The sequence below is a fragment of the Arvicanthis niloticus genome, chromosome 26, assembly GCF_011762505.2.
Source record: "Arvicanthis niloticus isolate mArvNil1 chromosome 26, mArvNil1.pat.X, whole genome shotgun sequence".
In the NCBI taxonomy this organism is placed as follows: domain Eukaryota; kingdom Metazoa; phylum Chordata; class Mammalia; order Rodentia; family Muridae; genus Arvicanthis; species Arvicanthis niloticus.
Window position 1 is genome coordinate 7,341,570 of NC_133434.1, and position 16,308 is coordinate 7,357,877.

A 16,308-nucleotide genomic window follows, 5' to 3' on the forward strand; every position below is an offset into this window, starting at 1 on the left:
TCTAACTTTCACTTCACAGGGGCCAGAACCCATAGTCCTGCTCTGTTTCAGTCTACACAATTCTTCTAGATTGTATATAAAAAGGTTATGCAGAATTTTCCATTAAAAGTGGTGTATTTTATCTTTACATCTGGATTCACATTAAGAAGAATCTAAGGATCCTTGATGTACCCCTTTTTCATCCTCTCATTTAATTGTAAGACTGCAGGTACAATTTCTGAAAAGATGAATGTCCAGAGAGACAGTAGACACTTCGGTCCATTTGATTCAGTCATGCACAGATCTCATATTCCTTCATATTTATGAATTTTTTTAGAGACTGACAGTAACTTAAGCATTCTTGGATTCTAGTTGTTTCATAGTTTTATTAACAATAAAGTTCTTGATATTAGCTTAAAGACTTCCAACATAGATCAGCACCAAGTTTTATAACTTCTTTCAATATTAAAAGGAAGCTGCAAGAATAAAGAGTAATGGGAATAAAGAATTCTATCCTCTCCATTCAATTTCATACATTTCTCTGATTAATTAGTCATTTCAGCATAAAAGGTCCTCAGTCTTAGGAAGGTGGAAAGTTATGAATATATTTTTCAACTATACCTACTGTTGAGATTCTAACATGGGGAAAAAATTGTCATTTCACTTCATGGTAGTGTGAGAAATGGTTTCACTGATACCAGGTTGTTTTTTTCAGACACCCCTTGCTTACATCTCCACTCTGTGAGAGAAGATATTATTGGAAGTTCTGTGCAGTTCTCCTAGGTCTCTACAGATTCTTGAAAAGAGAATGGCTCTGGCAAATGGCTCATTTGTAACTGAATTCATTCTCTTGGGTTTAACAGACCAGCCTGACCTCCAAATGCCCCTGTTCCTAATTTTTCTAGTAATGTATTTGATAACTGCATTTGGAAATTTGACTTTGATAATTTTAATTGTGTTGAATTCTCACCTTCACACACCCATGTACTTTTTTCTCTTTAACTTGTCCTTCATAGACCTTTGCTATTCTTCTTTGATCACACCCAAAATGCTGATGAACTTCATACTTGAGAAGAACATTATTTCCTACATGGGGTGTATGACCCAGTTCTACTTCTTTGGCTTTTTTGCAATTTCTGAATGTTATGTGCTGACAGCAATGGCCTATGATCGCTATGTGGCTATTTGCAATCCACTCTTGTACAGTGTTGCCATGTCTCCAAAGATGTGTTCCTATCTTATTCTTGGTTCATATTTCATGGGATTTTCAGGTGCCATGATCCACACAGGTTGTGTAATGAGACTAACTTTCTGTGATGGAAACACCATCAACCATTACTTCTGTGATCTCCTCCCTTTACTACAACTCTCCTGCACCAGCACCTATGTCAATGAGATAGAATTGTTCATTGTAACAGGAAAAGACATCATTGTGCCCACTGTAATCATCTTTGCTTCTTATGGTTTCATCCTCTCCAGCATCCTCAAAATAAGATCTACTTCAGGAAGGTCCAAAGCCTTCAGCACTTGCAGTTCCCACATAATTGCTGTTTCTATGTTCTTTGGTTCGAGTGCATTTATGTACCTAAAACCTTCTTCAGCTGTATCTATGAATGAGGCAAAGTTCTCTTCCATATTTTACAGCATTGTGGTTCCCATGATGAACCCTCTAATCTACAGCTTGAGGAATCAAGATGTCAAAGTTGGCTTGAAAAAAACTCTGAGCAGAATGTTTTAGTCACAATCTAATATCATTATAGATACAACACAGAGTCTTTATGTTAGTGTGTTTCTGGTGTCAGCTTTATTTCATTAAGGTTTCATAGTATGAAGATAGAAAGTAGATATTGACTTATTTACTATTTTATAGTAAGCCACTTTTTAAAAATTATTTACAATTTCTTCTCATTATTACACCTTGATAAGAGTCACATTACATATAGTTTCTTTGTTAATTATACTTATAGATTATCAAAAATGATTCTGGCATTTATACTTCATTACAGTTGTATACTTGTAGAAGACCAAGTATATGTGTTACTTCAAACAGTTGCTTTATATCACATTCTCTTTGTTCTCTAGTCTTTGTCAAATGGGTGAGAAAATATCCCTTTTAGATATCTATATTCAATAGTCATGCATCATTGTACACAGACTTTTAAAACACCTGTATTACATATGCAAATACTTTGTGTTAAACATTCATTTGGCAGCTGTATGACTTTAACTTATAAATATAAATCAACATATTTACATTAAAAATATTTTCATTATACGAATAGTATACTTAGGCTCAGGTAAGCTAACAACTTACAAAATGATACAAGGATCTTTAATCAGAGGACAAATCTTCATGCATTTGATTACATGACTACCATTCACTCTCACCCCCACATTTTTAGTTGTATTATCGAATTGAAATTCAGTAATACTAAAATTACTGAATTTATTACTGAAATGAAATATGAGGCAACATGTCAGCCTTGAGGTTTATGCATTGTGTGCTGCTTTAGGATTTATTGGGCTTTGGTAGCATCATCACTTCCTCCTGACAAAAAAAAATTAATGATTCATTTTAAGGGAAAAGAAGATACCCTCTGTGCCAGTAGGTGACTGGCTTAAATAAGAATCTGCTGTCTCATACAAAAAGGTCCTGAAATACTTTAGGGGAGTTTTTGGTTTAGAAAGCAGGGTCTGAGTAGAGAGTAGATTGTATAAAATTTACTTACTATGAAAAACATTACAACATAAAGAGTGCTTTGTGGGAACAAAGGTACAGAAAGCAACCTGTAAGAACAAACTCCTGAAAATAAAAAGTTGAACTAATCTTCTAAATTTTATATTTTACATCTTTATTATTTAACTAAAAGTGTTTGAATGTATTAATAACTTCAGCTGGTCTAGGTAATAAATGTGAACAGTATAGAGTGACCTATGTCACGCTTTTTAATTTTGTTACCCAAACAGTCTCCGGTTGAGACCAGTTTCTGGTTTAATCCCACACCACAGATACTGCAACAATAAGATCAGGCCATTCAGGCACAGGTGGCTGCTGTTCTCCTTTCTTTTTCTCTTAATATTTTGGATTGTTTTCCAAGTATAAATGTCTCATCTTATTAGTGAAGCACTGACAAAACACACTAGCCAACTAGATTGTACCAGGGTATGAAATATTTCTTTTAACAGATAAGTTAAGTTCTACATCAAATGTGGGTTCTTCGAGTAAAGGAAAGAATTTATTCCATCTGTGGACTACTGGCTAGTTTTATGTCAACGTGAAAAAAGTTAGAGTCATTTGGAATGAGAAACCTTCAACTGAGAATTTGCCTTCAGTGGACTGGCTAGTAGACAACTCTACTGGAATATTCTTTTCTTTTGGATTAATAATTAATGGCTGGTGGACAAGCCTGTTGAAAGATTCTTTTCTTTTGGATTAATGATTAATGTATAAAGGAATAATTTACCATGGGCAGTTCCATCCTTTGGTCCACTGGAATGTGGTCCTTGGTGCTATAAGAAATTATCCCATGAGAAGCAAGTCAGTAAACAGTGATCCTCCATGGTCTCTGCTTCAGCTGTTACCTCCAGGTTCCTTCCCTTACTTCTCTCAGTAATTTATTCTTATTTGGAAGTGTAAGATAAAGAAAAACTCACCAAGATACTTTTTGTTTAAATACTTTTTAAGATTTAATTTCTTCATTTCCCTCTTCATTTGCTCCATCTAAAACCTACTCTAATATATTCCTTCATGCTTTTTATTCAAATTCATTACTTCTGAAACCTGCCTTGTCTGTATAATATAACTTATATGTATGTTTCCAAGATTATCTATTCATACTGGGTAACCAATTATTGTGTTCTTTCCTGGGAATACCTTGCTCTGTCTCCTTGCTCTCAGGACTTTGACCTTAGTATTTTGTCCAACATTGGAGAACCACTGAGTCTTTCCTCAGATTATCTGTGAGTTCATATGAGTTTTATAGTATTGATTTAGAGGGCTGTGGTTTTGTAGTGTCCTCCATTACCTATGGTTCTTACAAATGTCAGTCATAAATATATGTTTTCTTGAACATCACTCAGGTTTTTATTCTTATCCTATTTAGTTCATCTTTAATGTCCTGAGTTATTTGATGAAGTACACAAATGGTTTTTCTTTTGAAAATCTCTGTCCTGAAGTTCATATATGGAATTCTCATTGGAGATCATTTCTGTAGTACTAATGGTTTTATGGGTGCTTAGTGTCATGGACTTTCATATCATTTGTGGTTTTGCATTGTGACCTGGGCATGTGACTTCCTTTTTTGCTTTGTGTAACATGTGAGACTATAGGCTGCTAGGTTTGGTCTGTGAGAGATGCATTATTAGAACTAAGCTAGAGATAGTTTGTGGATAGGATTAGCAGTTTACCCATTATTAAACTGTATAGTGAGTGAAGTCTCATCTAAAGCAATAAGACAGTACAAAATAAATAAATAAAAGGGATAAAAATGGGGAAAAATTCAGTGTCTACTATTTGAAGTTGTTATAATACTAAGCAAAAAAGATTGTCAAAAATCCTCCAAAAACTTCTTTGATTTGATTGAAAAATAAATCCTTAGGTATGATGAATAAACAGTATACTAAATTAGCACAAAACCCAGTAGCTTTCCTAATACTAACATGCTGTCAAATAAGCCAAGAAACATTGCTATTTATGAATACAAAAAAAAATCTGAACCAAGTGTGAAATGAATGTGAAGAACTTTACTATTCAAAACTATAAAATACTCAAAAAATTGAAGATGACTCTGGGAGATGGAAAGACTTTCCATACTCATCATTGGGAAAATTAATATTGTAAAAAATGACTTTACTACTAAAATATTCTGCAAATTATATGCAATACTCATCATTGTTCAATGCCATTCTTCAAAGAAACATAAATGCAGTGTAGGAATTTTCTGGAGAGGAAATTGGGAAAGGTAATAACATGTGAAGTGTAAATAAATAAAATATCCAATAAAAAAGTCTAACTAACTAAATAAATGCAGTGTAAAATCCTATGGGAGCACAAAATGACTTGGAGACTCAAAACAATCCTGAACAACAACAAAAAAAGGATCTAGTGATTTAGATGATTTAAATCTAGTGTCCCCATTAGTGGTTCTAAGATGTATGAAACTACCATAGTAGAAAATTAAATAATACTCAGGCAAAAACAATGGAACTAAACAGAGGACATGGCTATAAACTCATGAAGATATATCTACCTAATTTTCGGCAAATATGCCAAATTTTGTCAAATATGCCAAAAAGTACATTGTAGAAAAGATAGTCTGTTTAAAAATGCTGCTGTTAAATCTAGGTAGCCACATTATAATAATGAAATTTATTTATCATTTATCACACACACACAAAAAAATCAGTTTCCAATTGATTGAAGGCCTTAATGTAAGGCCTAAATCCTTGAATCTGTTGTGGAAAAAAGTAGTGATATAGATTCAGAGATGGTCAGAATAAGACTCTGATCACTCAGAATAATGCCAACAATTGAAAAATGGAACCTTGTAAAATTAAAAAGTTCTACATAGTAAAGAAGTTAAACAAGTAATAGATAGTTTATAGATAATCTTACAGAGGATGGAAAACTAGTATATGGAAATATAAAAAGAAAACTTGAACGTTAAATCAATCAACCAATCAATAAATGTGTTAAGAAAAATGGACATTTATCAAAAGATGAAACACAAATGCTCAATAAACATGGCAAACATTCAACTTCACAAGACACCAGAGAAATACAAATGAAAACTAAACTGGAATCTGTATCACCTCAGAATTGCAATCATTAGAAAATTTTAAAAATTGGGGAAAGAGTGGAGTTTGATAACCTGAATTTCTTTTCTTTTCTTTGAAACTTTATGCAATTTTTTTTACTATAGTGTTACTTAATATGCAAACTCTATTTTACATAATTTTATTTACAAAAGATGAAGAATTAAAAACTTCAGACAATGGTATGGCTGTGGACAAAAGGGAGGCCATATATACTGCTTGAATGAATGTAAGATATCTAGCTTATATTGAATGAACATGGAAATTTCTCAAAAAATGAAAAACATATCTTATATAAGAACAACTATTCCCTGGTATTTACCTGAAGGATTCCAAATCAATTTATTATAGGGATATCTGTACAGCAGTGTTTATTTTAGAGCTGGTCACAATAGATATGGTATAGTCCAATCAATATATCCAACAACAGAGAAATGGCTGAAGAAAATGTACATTTATACATAGGAATATTTTCAGCTATAAAGGAAAGCAAAGTTAGGTTATTTGCAGGAAAATATAAAAATGGTAGATAATTATTCTGAGCAAAGTAAGAGATTATCAGAAAGGCCAATGTCATATTTTTCTTGTAGGCATAATGTTTTTGTGCACTGTGTAAAGATTGTTCTTGTGTTATTTAAATGTTGCTTTCTCTGCCATCCTAGCTTGTTTCAGTTAGGACTTAGCAATGTAATGATTATGTCAAGAATCTCCTGTCTCAAGTCTGTGAAAACAATGCTTACCATTTATTCTCTGCCTTGTCAGTAAAAGGTATTTACCTGATGGTTGAGCAGAAAAGAGAATAGGGTGGGACTTCTGCCAGACAAGGAAAGGTGATGGAGAGAGGAAGACAGAATTAGATGAGCCACAAGAAGGAAGGAGGAAGATGTGGATGAGAGTTAAGCTGAAGCATGAAAAATCCAATGCAAGTAATATGGGGATTTGGGCTGGGAGGCAGTCAAATGAGTTTAGGGGATTAAAAGAGATCAAAATAACCACTCACATATTGTAGTAAAGCCTTAAATAAACCTTGGTCTTTCTGTGTCATTATTGGGGAATTAGCTAGGATAAAGAAAAAGTATTAATTTACTATATATGTTTATATTAATGTCTATTCATTAGATAGTCTCTTTTTTATGATTCCTGGATTTTATATAAGTTTATGAAACTAAGTCTGCATATGATTTAAAACTAGAAGTGAAACTATTCAAGGGAATTCAGGGCACTAACAAGATAAGGAATACTGGGTAACGTAAGACAAAAACTATAGAGGAATGTAATGCATACACACTTTTAATGAAAATGTTCTTAGGTCACAGATTATCGCATATAGTGATTATAGCTGCCTTTCAGACTAAATCTGAAAAACAACACTTCCTTAAAGTGTGTTTCAAATTTCATATCAGAGCTTAATATTTTTATTAGTTAATTTTTTAAAATTTATTTACATTTCAAATGTTATCCCCTTTCCTGATCTCCCCTGTGTAAATCCTCCACCCCGTCCCCTCTCCACTTTGCTTCTAAGAGGGTGCTCCCCCACCCACCCACTCCCTCCTCACTGCCTGTATGCTGGGGCATTGAGCCTCCACAGGACCAAGCGCCTCCTGTCCTATTGATGCCAGATACGGCAATCTTCTGCTACATGTGTTTTGGGAGCCATGAACCTGTTGAGACCCACACTCTGCCTCAACACTTTTGCCTCAACACTTTTGGGGCTAAGTGCTCTGGTCAAGAGAGAGTGTGGCTCTTGGGGCAGGAGACGAGAAGAATGGAGACAAGACAGGGTGTGATTCAGTCTCTTCTATTTTCTCAAGTCTCCCCTATTGAAGGGAATTCTGAGGTATTTATATACACAAGCAGGAGAACACAGGTGAAAACATTTTACCACGTGCACCATACAGCTGAGGTCACTAAACAGCAAAACAAGCTATGTGGGATAAACAATATATTTATCAGAGTGTGCTTCAGCTGTTATAGGCTTTTGACAACCAAGTCTTTCATCAGGGTATATGGTTCCAGATGACTGCAAAGTTGATCTAGCCGCTTTCTACTAAAGTCGGCTCCCAACATGAACCCACCCACATATACTCTTTGATTGGTGATTTTTGTCCCTTGGAGCACTGAGGGTTCTGTTTAGAGCTTCAGTTTTTAAACCTAGTGACTCTCAGTAGGTACCTAGTATTCCATATTTATTTTATACATTAAGAAAATTTTAGTTGCTCAAATTAGGATGCCACCATTATAAATATCAAAGAATCTAGGAGTTTCTCCAGATGTTGTGCTGAAAAACTCAAACAGGATTAGGCAAACTTTATCAGCTTCCTCCAATCTTGATTTCATTTTAAAGATGGGGATGAAGTCCTCCAAGATTCCTTCAGGTACTTAATAGTTTGCCTGATGGATACCTGGAGTAAATTAGACCCTTAGTTGCTTAAGTATAAAGTATTTTTCTCAAAGTAAGGATGGGTAAATACCCTCTACAACATAATAAATGTCCCAAGTTTTTAGTTCAATGTAAATAGATTGAAAGATGATACATTAAGGAAATGCAAATCTAAACTACTTAGAGATTCTGTCTTATACCAGATGGCATGCGTAAGATGAATAACACAAATGACAGCTCATGCTTTCCACAAGGATATGGAGCAAGGGGAACATCCCTCCATTACTGTTGGGAGTACAAGCTCCTACAAAAATCGATACAGTGGTTTCTCAGAAAATTGGAAATAGGTCTACCTCATGACCCAGCTTCACCAGTCCTTGGCATATACCCAAAAGATGCTCTATCCTACCAATAATACACTTGTTCAGCTGTTTTCATAGCTGTGGGAAAAAACTGCTGGGGAACCACAGGGTTCCTCGCTGTAGTAGGCTGGGAACGCTCTGGGTTCCTCCAGCTGGAAGTTATGCCCAGCTACTCACTAACTAAAGGCCTCTTCACGGTTCCTCACGGCATGGCCTCAACACACAAGGAAGTCCTTGGGTTTCCAAGGCATGGCATGGCGGATGGTGGGTGGATCTGGATGTGCGCACCGCCCCCCCCCCCCCAAACCCAGGGCGGACCTGGGAGCAGAAGAGGGGGGAGGGGCTGGGGAGGAATGCTTATCGGCTCCACCCTCTGGCCTTCAGGTATCTCATTAGTAGTAAATCTCTCTAGGGCCTGGGCCCTGTTCATCACGCCCTCCACCTGTATACTTGACTGAAGGGTGAAGGTGGAATGGAGATTAGACCTCGTGTTAGGCCCGACACATAGCATCTTTATTTATAATATTCAGAAGCTGCAAACAACATAGATGCTATCAATTAAAGAATGGGTAACGAAAAGGGGGTACGTTTACACAAGGGAATATTACTCAGCAGTTAGAACAATAACAACAAAAAGAAGGCATGAAATTTGCAGTCAAATGGATGGAACTAGAAGAAAATCACCCCGAGTGAGGCAATAGGAAAGCAAGAAAGACAAACATGATTGTGTACTGGCTTATAAAATGGAGATCAGCATTTAAGTGAAAGATAATCATGCCACAACCCACAGACCCAGAAAGGCTAAGTAACAAGGGGGCTCTAGTGAGGGATTCATGGATCTCCGTGAGAAGGAAAAATAAAATAGATTTTGTGGGTAGACAGGAGTGGGTGGGCATAGAAACAGGAGGAAACTGATGGAGGAGGAAGAGAGTACAGGAAAAGACTACTGAAATATGGGGCATTTAGGGGGGAATAATTTAGCCTAGCAAGGACTCCTAGAACTGGAGGATCTGGATCCTGAACCAGCAATCTTCTGTAACTAGGCAAGTCTTCCACTGCTAGAAATGGTACACAGACCCAGCCGCAGTCACTTGGACCTACCAACCTGTTCCGCCTGTGAGAGTGGTCAATCAACGATTGGTCTAATGAGACCAAACCCACAAAAGGGATCCTATGCCTTACACTGCCTAAATTGGCAAGAATCATAAGCTGGATGATGCAGCGACATATAGTAGAATCAAACACAATTGCTAATAAATAAATAAATAAATAAATAAATAAATAAATAAATAGAAACCTACTTGTATTCTAATGCTAATTTAGATCCCCCAACTGTCTGCAAGACATAGCTTCTGGGAACCTGCTGCAGTTGACTGTGATTGGTAAATAAAGATGCCAGTAGCCAACAGCTGGGAAGAAGAGAAAGAGACAGGATTTAGGTTTGCCAGGTTTGGGACCATGAGGAGAGGAGAGAAGGAAGTGACCATGCCTTAGGAGTGTGTGCAGGAAAAGGAGAGAAGAATACGCAGGAGGGCTGCTTAATTGGTTGAAAACCAGCCAAGATAGAAGATAGAAATTAGGAAGTAGTAACTCAGAGTTGTAGGTGGGAAAGTGGATTCTAACAGCATGGAGGTTAGGCACTTGCCCAGCTATTAAGCTGCCTAAGGCATATTAAAATATAAGGCTGTGTGTGTGTGTGTCTTTAATCCAGGAACATATATGATCGAAGGCCAGAAGGAACCCCATGCTGGGATTTATTAAAATATTTATGCTAAAATAGGTAAATCAATAATAATAACAATAATAATAATATAAAGTAATAAAATAAAAATATAAAAGTCAATGAAATGATTCCTAAAAGTATTCTGCCAATCTATTATTGGTGCCTAGCCCAACTCTTATTAGAGAGGCTTCCTCAGGAAGGGGAAGCCTCAGGATGAGATTCAGAGACTCACAACCAAACATTAGATGGAGGGGAAGAGGAGGGAGAGGAATTATAGAAGCCAGAAGGATTGAAGACATCACTAGAATAGGGTCCACATAATTAACTAGGCAGGGTTCATAGGGGCTCACAGAGATGCAGCAGCAACCATAAAGCCTGCATGGGTCTATGACAGGTCCTCTGCATACATGCTATCTTTGTTTAGCTTGAGGATTTGTGGAAATTGCTTCAAATTGCCTACTGAAACTGTATAGGAAGTTCATTGCAACATACAGAGTTTGGCTCTGGTTAATTTCAATGCATTATTTGATTTTTCTTTTTGTTTGTTTTGTCTTTTCAAATTTTTATTATAGAGCCTTTTTTTTATTTTAAAGATGCTGAAGAAAGATGATGATACACATACGAATTGATGATATATAATATTACAAATAAACATGTCAGTATCTAAAGACTTGGAGACTCTAACAATACACTTACAAGGTCACTATCTAATTTTTTCCTGACAAATATCATGGAAGGCTAAGATAATTTTTTCACGTTGTAGACCTGGTAATTGTGAAATTTTAACTACATCGTGCAAGAAAAATAAGCACAAGCTTTTACTATCAGTATTTGTTTTGTGTTAGTTGATTTCTAAAACTCTTTACTCCATTTTTTTAATCCATTCTCTTATTTGTGTGGGGGTGGGGTAGGGATGGAAATTGACCGTTTCTTTTGTCCATTTTATTTTCTATAATACCCATCCACAAGATTTTTCTCTATAAATAGCCAATTCATTGAAAAAGATAGAATTAGCTTTTAGTTGCACTTTATTCAGGTTGACACACATATATAAATACAATTCACTGTGAGTTTTATACATGTTACAACAGGAAAAATAATCAATGCAATTGAAACCCATAAAGAAAACTTTGTCCAGCCTTAAGCAATTCAAAGGTGTTTCCAGGCACTTATTAGGACTCATAGGTAAAAGGATAAAGAAGGATGATACAATGCAGTTAGAAAGAGGGAAATATGTGGATCAAAAACTGCAAAATGCTTACAGCTACAAGATAGCAGAGATATTACTTACTAGATACACTTTCATTCTATAAAGAAAATAATTTTATTGGCTCAAGAGGTATGGCTCAGTTGTTGAAAGCACTTACTGCTCTTGCAGAAGACCTGAGTCCATTTTATTGAGCTCACATGGAAGCTCATAAACTTCAGTAACTCAAGTCCTGTTCATCTTGTCCCCTCTTCTGACCCTTGTGGACTCCTGTATGTCCGTGGTGAACCTATATTCATTCAAGTACCTACATATATACACATTTTAAAAATGAAAGTGCTAATAAAGAAATAAATAAACACTAAACAATATTTTCCAATACTTATACACATTTTATATCTAATATAATTAAATATATGTAAAAATTAATTGTTAAGGAAATATCAAGCAGGTAAATATTGGTTTAAATAGATAAACGACATGAACTTTCTAAAAATACAAGTCAAGGATTTAGTAATGTTAAAAGACTATCATGATAGACCAAAGATTTTTTTTTCTGCTAAATTTCAAAATGTTAAAAAGGATTTATATACTTATGTAGCAGAGGATGGCCTTGCCAGATAGTAATGAGAAGGGAGGCCCTTGGTCCTTGGGAGGTTTGATGCCCCAGAGTAGGGAGTTGCTGGAGTGGTGGGGTGGGAGAGTGTGGGTGAGTGGGCGAACACTCTTAGACAGGCAAAAGGGAGAGGGAGGGCAGATGTGGCATGGAGGGATGGTGGAGGGGTAACCATGAAGTGGGATATCATTTGAGATGTAAATGAATAGAATGATTAATAATAGTAAAAGAAAAAATTAAAAAATAATAATGACATTTAGAAAAATTAAACAATAAAAGGTATTTATGTTATCTTTAAAATGCTTAAATTACACTTTGATAATCTTAGATTTAGTATTTTAAGGATAGCCAGATTTTTTAAAACTAATAATAGTTAAGTATCTTATTCCATGAACAATATTATCATAACTTAGGTACCTAAATACTTTTTTAAAAGCTTAAAATTCTTATGTTTGTTGGTGATTCCATATATTTCTGGCTCAAAATTATACCTAAAACTCCTGTCAAAAAAAAAAAAAAACCTCAACAAATTAACAGAGCTCTTTGCAGAAAAATAATTCATTCATAATATTTGAATATATAAGTGGGCAAATTGAATTTACTCTGGAGCCTTCCATTTCAGCTTTGTAAAGGAGATATCTTCCAATAAAGGAAGGAATAACCAGAATAGAAACATTCTGTATACTGTAAATGCATGTTTCTAAAAGCCGGTACAACTGAATTCCTCTACTTCCTTGACACGTTAAATGACATGGTTGTCAAATATTAATCATTATTCACAGGAAGAAATGGCAAAAATTATCATACTTTTGAATACCTAAATTTCTCCACTAGAGTTCTTAATTTACATGTGAAAGAAGAAGAGAAATTATGGCAATTGCAAGGGAAAAAGCCATTATCTATAAGAAAAACAGAAATAAATTATTGAAATGAAATTCAAATGTCTTTGACCCTACAAACAAGAAAACAAAAATATATGATAATGACCACACAAATGGAACTAATAAAACTGGTATTCTAAGCCCAATAGCTACATGAGAAAAGACACTCAGATCAACACTGTCTCTTACTCAGGGTCTTTATCAAGGCAACTTTAACATCTTTGTTCCTCAAGCTGTAGATTAAAGGATTCAACAGAGGAACTGTATTGGTATAAAAGACAGAGGAGATTTTACTTTCATTCATTGACTCAGCAGAAGATGGTTTGAGATACATAAATGCACCTGATCCAAAGAACAGAGAAACTGCAATTATGTGGGAACTGCAGGTGCTGAAGGCCTTGGACCTGCCTTCCTTAGAACTGATATGAAAAATACTTGAGAGGATGAAACCATAAGAGATAAAGATGGTGATGGTGGGAACAATGATATTGATGCCTATAACAACAAATACCTCCAGCTCATTGACATAGGTGCTGGTGCAGGAGAGCTGAAGCAAAGGGGGGATGTCACAGAAGTAGTGATTGATGGTGTTGGCACTGCAGAAGGTCAGTCTCAGCATGCATCCTGTGTGAGCCATGGCACTAGCAAATGCCATCATATATGTGCCAAGTATGAGGTTCAAACATAATTTAGGAGACATAACAATATTGTATAATAGTGGATTACAGATGGCCACATAGCGATCATAGGCCATTACAGTCAGCACATAACATTCAGAAATACAGAAAAAACTGAAAAAGAAAAGCTGGGTCATGCATCCTCTATAGGATATAATGTTTTTCTCTGATATAAAGCTCATTAGCATTTTGGGTGTGAACACAGAAGAATACCAGAGGTCAATAAAGGACAAGTTAAAGAGGAAAAAATACATTGGTGTGTGAAGGTGAGAATTCAGTACAATTAAACTAATCAAACCCAGATTTCCCAGCACAGTGAGAACATACATCACTAGAAACAGGATGAAAAGAGGGCACTGGAGATCAGGTTCCTTGGTTAATCCCACCAGAATGAATTCAGTCACAGAAGAGTCATTTTCAAAACCCATTCTTCTTTATAAAGGAATCTGTGAGCACAGGCAAAAAGAAATCATGTTAGAAGAAAATACAACTATTCCCACAACAGTCTTTCAAACATATAGAGTATCAATAACATGAATTTTTCCTTTAGTTGTGGTGTTTCTCTCATTTAAATTCTTTTTACTTTCTCACTCTCTCTATGTCTGTCCATATGTCTCTGTCTCCCTGTCTGCCTGTCTTTCTGTCTCTCTGGCTCTCTGGTTTTTGTCTCTCTGTCTCTTCCCCCCCACACACACACATACACACAACACACTATTATTTAATACCTATTTTGATCATATTTACCCTCTCTTTTTCTACCTACCCTACTCCATATCTTTTTTATTCTTAAATCATGCTCTTTTGTGTTGGTCATATATTATTGTTAGTGTGTGCTGCAGGAGCTATTCTCTTAAAGCAGTCTGATTCTCCTACCAGCAGCTTACAATTGCCAATAGCTGTTAGCAAAGGGTAGAGCTTCTTGGCTCACTCCTCTTTCTATGCTAGGATTTGGTCTGGATTGAGCTTGCAGAGATCTTGTGCATTCTGTCACAGTTCCTTTAAGTTTGTGTATGCAAATGCCCTGCTGTGTCCAGAAGACACTTTTTCCTTATATTCATCTGTCCTCTGGCTTTTTATGATTTCTGCCTTCAGTTATAAACAAGATAAGTAACTAAATACAATATCACATTCATTCTGCAGATGACTGTCAATGTTTCTCTGTGAAAATACAGAGTATCCAAAGACCAGAAAGGAGAGAACAGAGCCAAGATACAACCACTGTTATCATCATTGGTTTTCCTACTCTTGAATCTCTCCTCATTGATGAGATTGGAGGTATATACCTTGACAGTGTGTGTTGGTCTTTTACACAGGTTAGACTGTGAGGAAATGAGATCAACATATTGTTCTAAAGCATAAGGAATAATTTTTGAAATTTTTAGTTACTCCCATGTGGTAGAAAATATTCATGAATGAAGAATAGTGAAGTTCTGTCCAAAAAGAAGAATCTCTTTAAAGTTTCTCTCTAGTCTAAGGTTCTAAATGTCTTTGAACAGTCTCCAAGTCACACTTTGAGCTGATTCTTATATCAGTTTTATTTTGTCTCAGTACAGCACAAAGTAGAAAACAGTGACTGACATATCTTAGTTCTTTGTACTTCAGTCCCAAATCAAGACAGTAATGTGAATTGAATTCAGAACTTCTTACTTATTAAGTAAAAGTATAGTGTTTCCTCATTGTTACCTACTTGAATGGTCCTGGAAGAACAATTTCATCCTAGATACATCTCTAGTAAATTCTGTTAGTATATCTAAACTAAAACTCATAACTTATCATGTTATGGTCATCTCAAGTAGCAAAAAAAATTATCTTCATATTTACCTTTAATAAGTCAGAGTTTCATGTGCTATTAATGCTATCATGCACTCCCTTATAAGCAGAGTAGCTACTAAATCACACTTCTCTAGAGTATAGTTTTCATGTGTAATAGGGAAATAAGTGGTTTACAGCTACAACTTGGACCTTCATGTGTCATCATTTCCTTAGGGGATTGATGTTTTACTCAAGGTTTCCTTCACTTGAGGGATTGAACATCCTCCAGGGAGAATGAAAAAAAATCATTGTTAATTCAGCAAGGAGATGGATCAGGCAACACAGAATCCTTCATTAACACAGAAACTGAGCATCAATTATGTACTCATCATTTGTGAGTAGTTTGAAAATTTGTCATGGGGTTCTTGCATCCTGGTCTTCCGTGAAACTGAATATGTAGTGTACTTTCACCTCATTTCTGATTAATTTTGGTTTGCAATCTATTTTGTTAGATATTAAAATAGCTACACCAACTTGCCTCATATGTCTGTTTACTTGAAATATCTTTTTCCACTCTTTACCCCAAGGTAATGTTTAATGTTGATGTTGAGATGAGTTTATTGTTTCTTTTCTCCCAGTGCTCTACCCACCCCCCCATTTCCCCCACCCATCCACTCCTTTGTTTCTCCTAGAAAAAAGGCCTGCCTTGATGGACATTAACCAGCCATGGCATATCACATTGCTATAACACTAGATACCTTTTTTTTTTCTATTAAGGCTGGATAAACCAAACCAATAGAAGAAAAGTGTCAACAGAAAGCCAACAGAGTCAGTGACAGGTCCTACTCCCACGGAGTCCCAAAAGAAGATCAAGCTACATGACTGTAACATATATGCTGCGGGCCAAACTTAGTTCC

The 16,308-nt window shown here is 35.7% G+C and overlaps 2 protein-coding genes across 2 annotated transcripts; one reads left to right on the forward strand and one right to left on the reverse strand.

Annotated features, from left to right (window-relative positions):
* The first annotated feature begins 699 nt into the window (after positions 1-699).
* LOC143439007 (olfactory receptor 8B8-like) lies at positions 700-5,003 on the forward strand. Its single transcript, XM_076924717.1, has one exon. The coding sequence runs from the start codon at positions 788-790 to the stop codon at positions 1,715-1,717; it is 930 nt and encodes a 309-aa protein (XP_076780832.1). The 5' UTR covers positions 700-787; the 3' UTR covers positions 1,718-5,003.
* Positions 5,004-11,284: 6,281 nt separating this feature from the next.
* On the reverse strand, positions 11,285-14,081 carry LOC143439006 (olfactory receptor 8B8-like). The gene has a single exon (XM_076924716.1). The coding sequence runs from the start codon at positions 14,065-14,067 to the stop codon at positions 13,135-13,137; it is 933 nt and encodes a 310-aa protein (XP_076780831.1). The 5' UTR covers positions 14,068-14,081; the 3' UTR covers positions 11,285-13,134.
* Positions 14,082-16,308: the final 2,227 nt, after the last annotated feature.

Bases quoted from the DNA above. Each gene is read 5' to 3' on its own strand.
- LOC143439006 (XM_076924716.1), bottom strand. From the start codon at position 14,067: ATGGGTTTTGAAAATGACTCTTCTGTGACTGAATTCATTCTGGTGGGA.
- LOC143439007 (XM_076924717.1), top strand. From the start codon at position 788: ATGGCTCTGGCAAATGGCTCATTTGTAACTGAATTCATTCTCTTGGGT.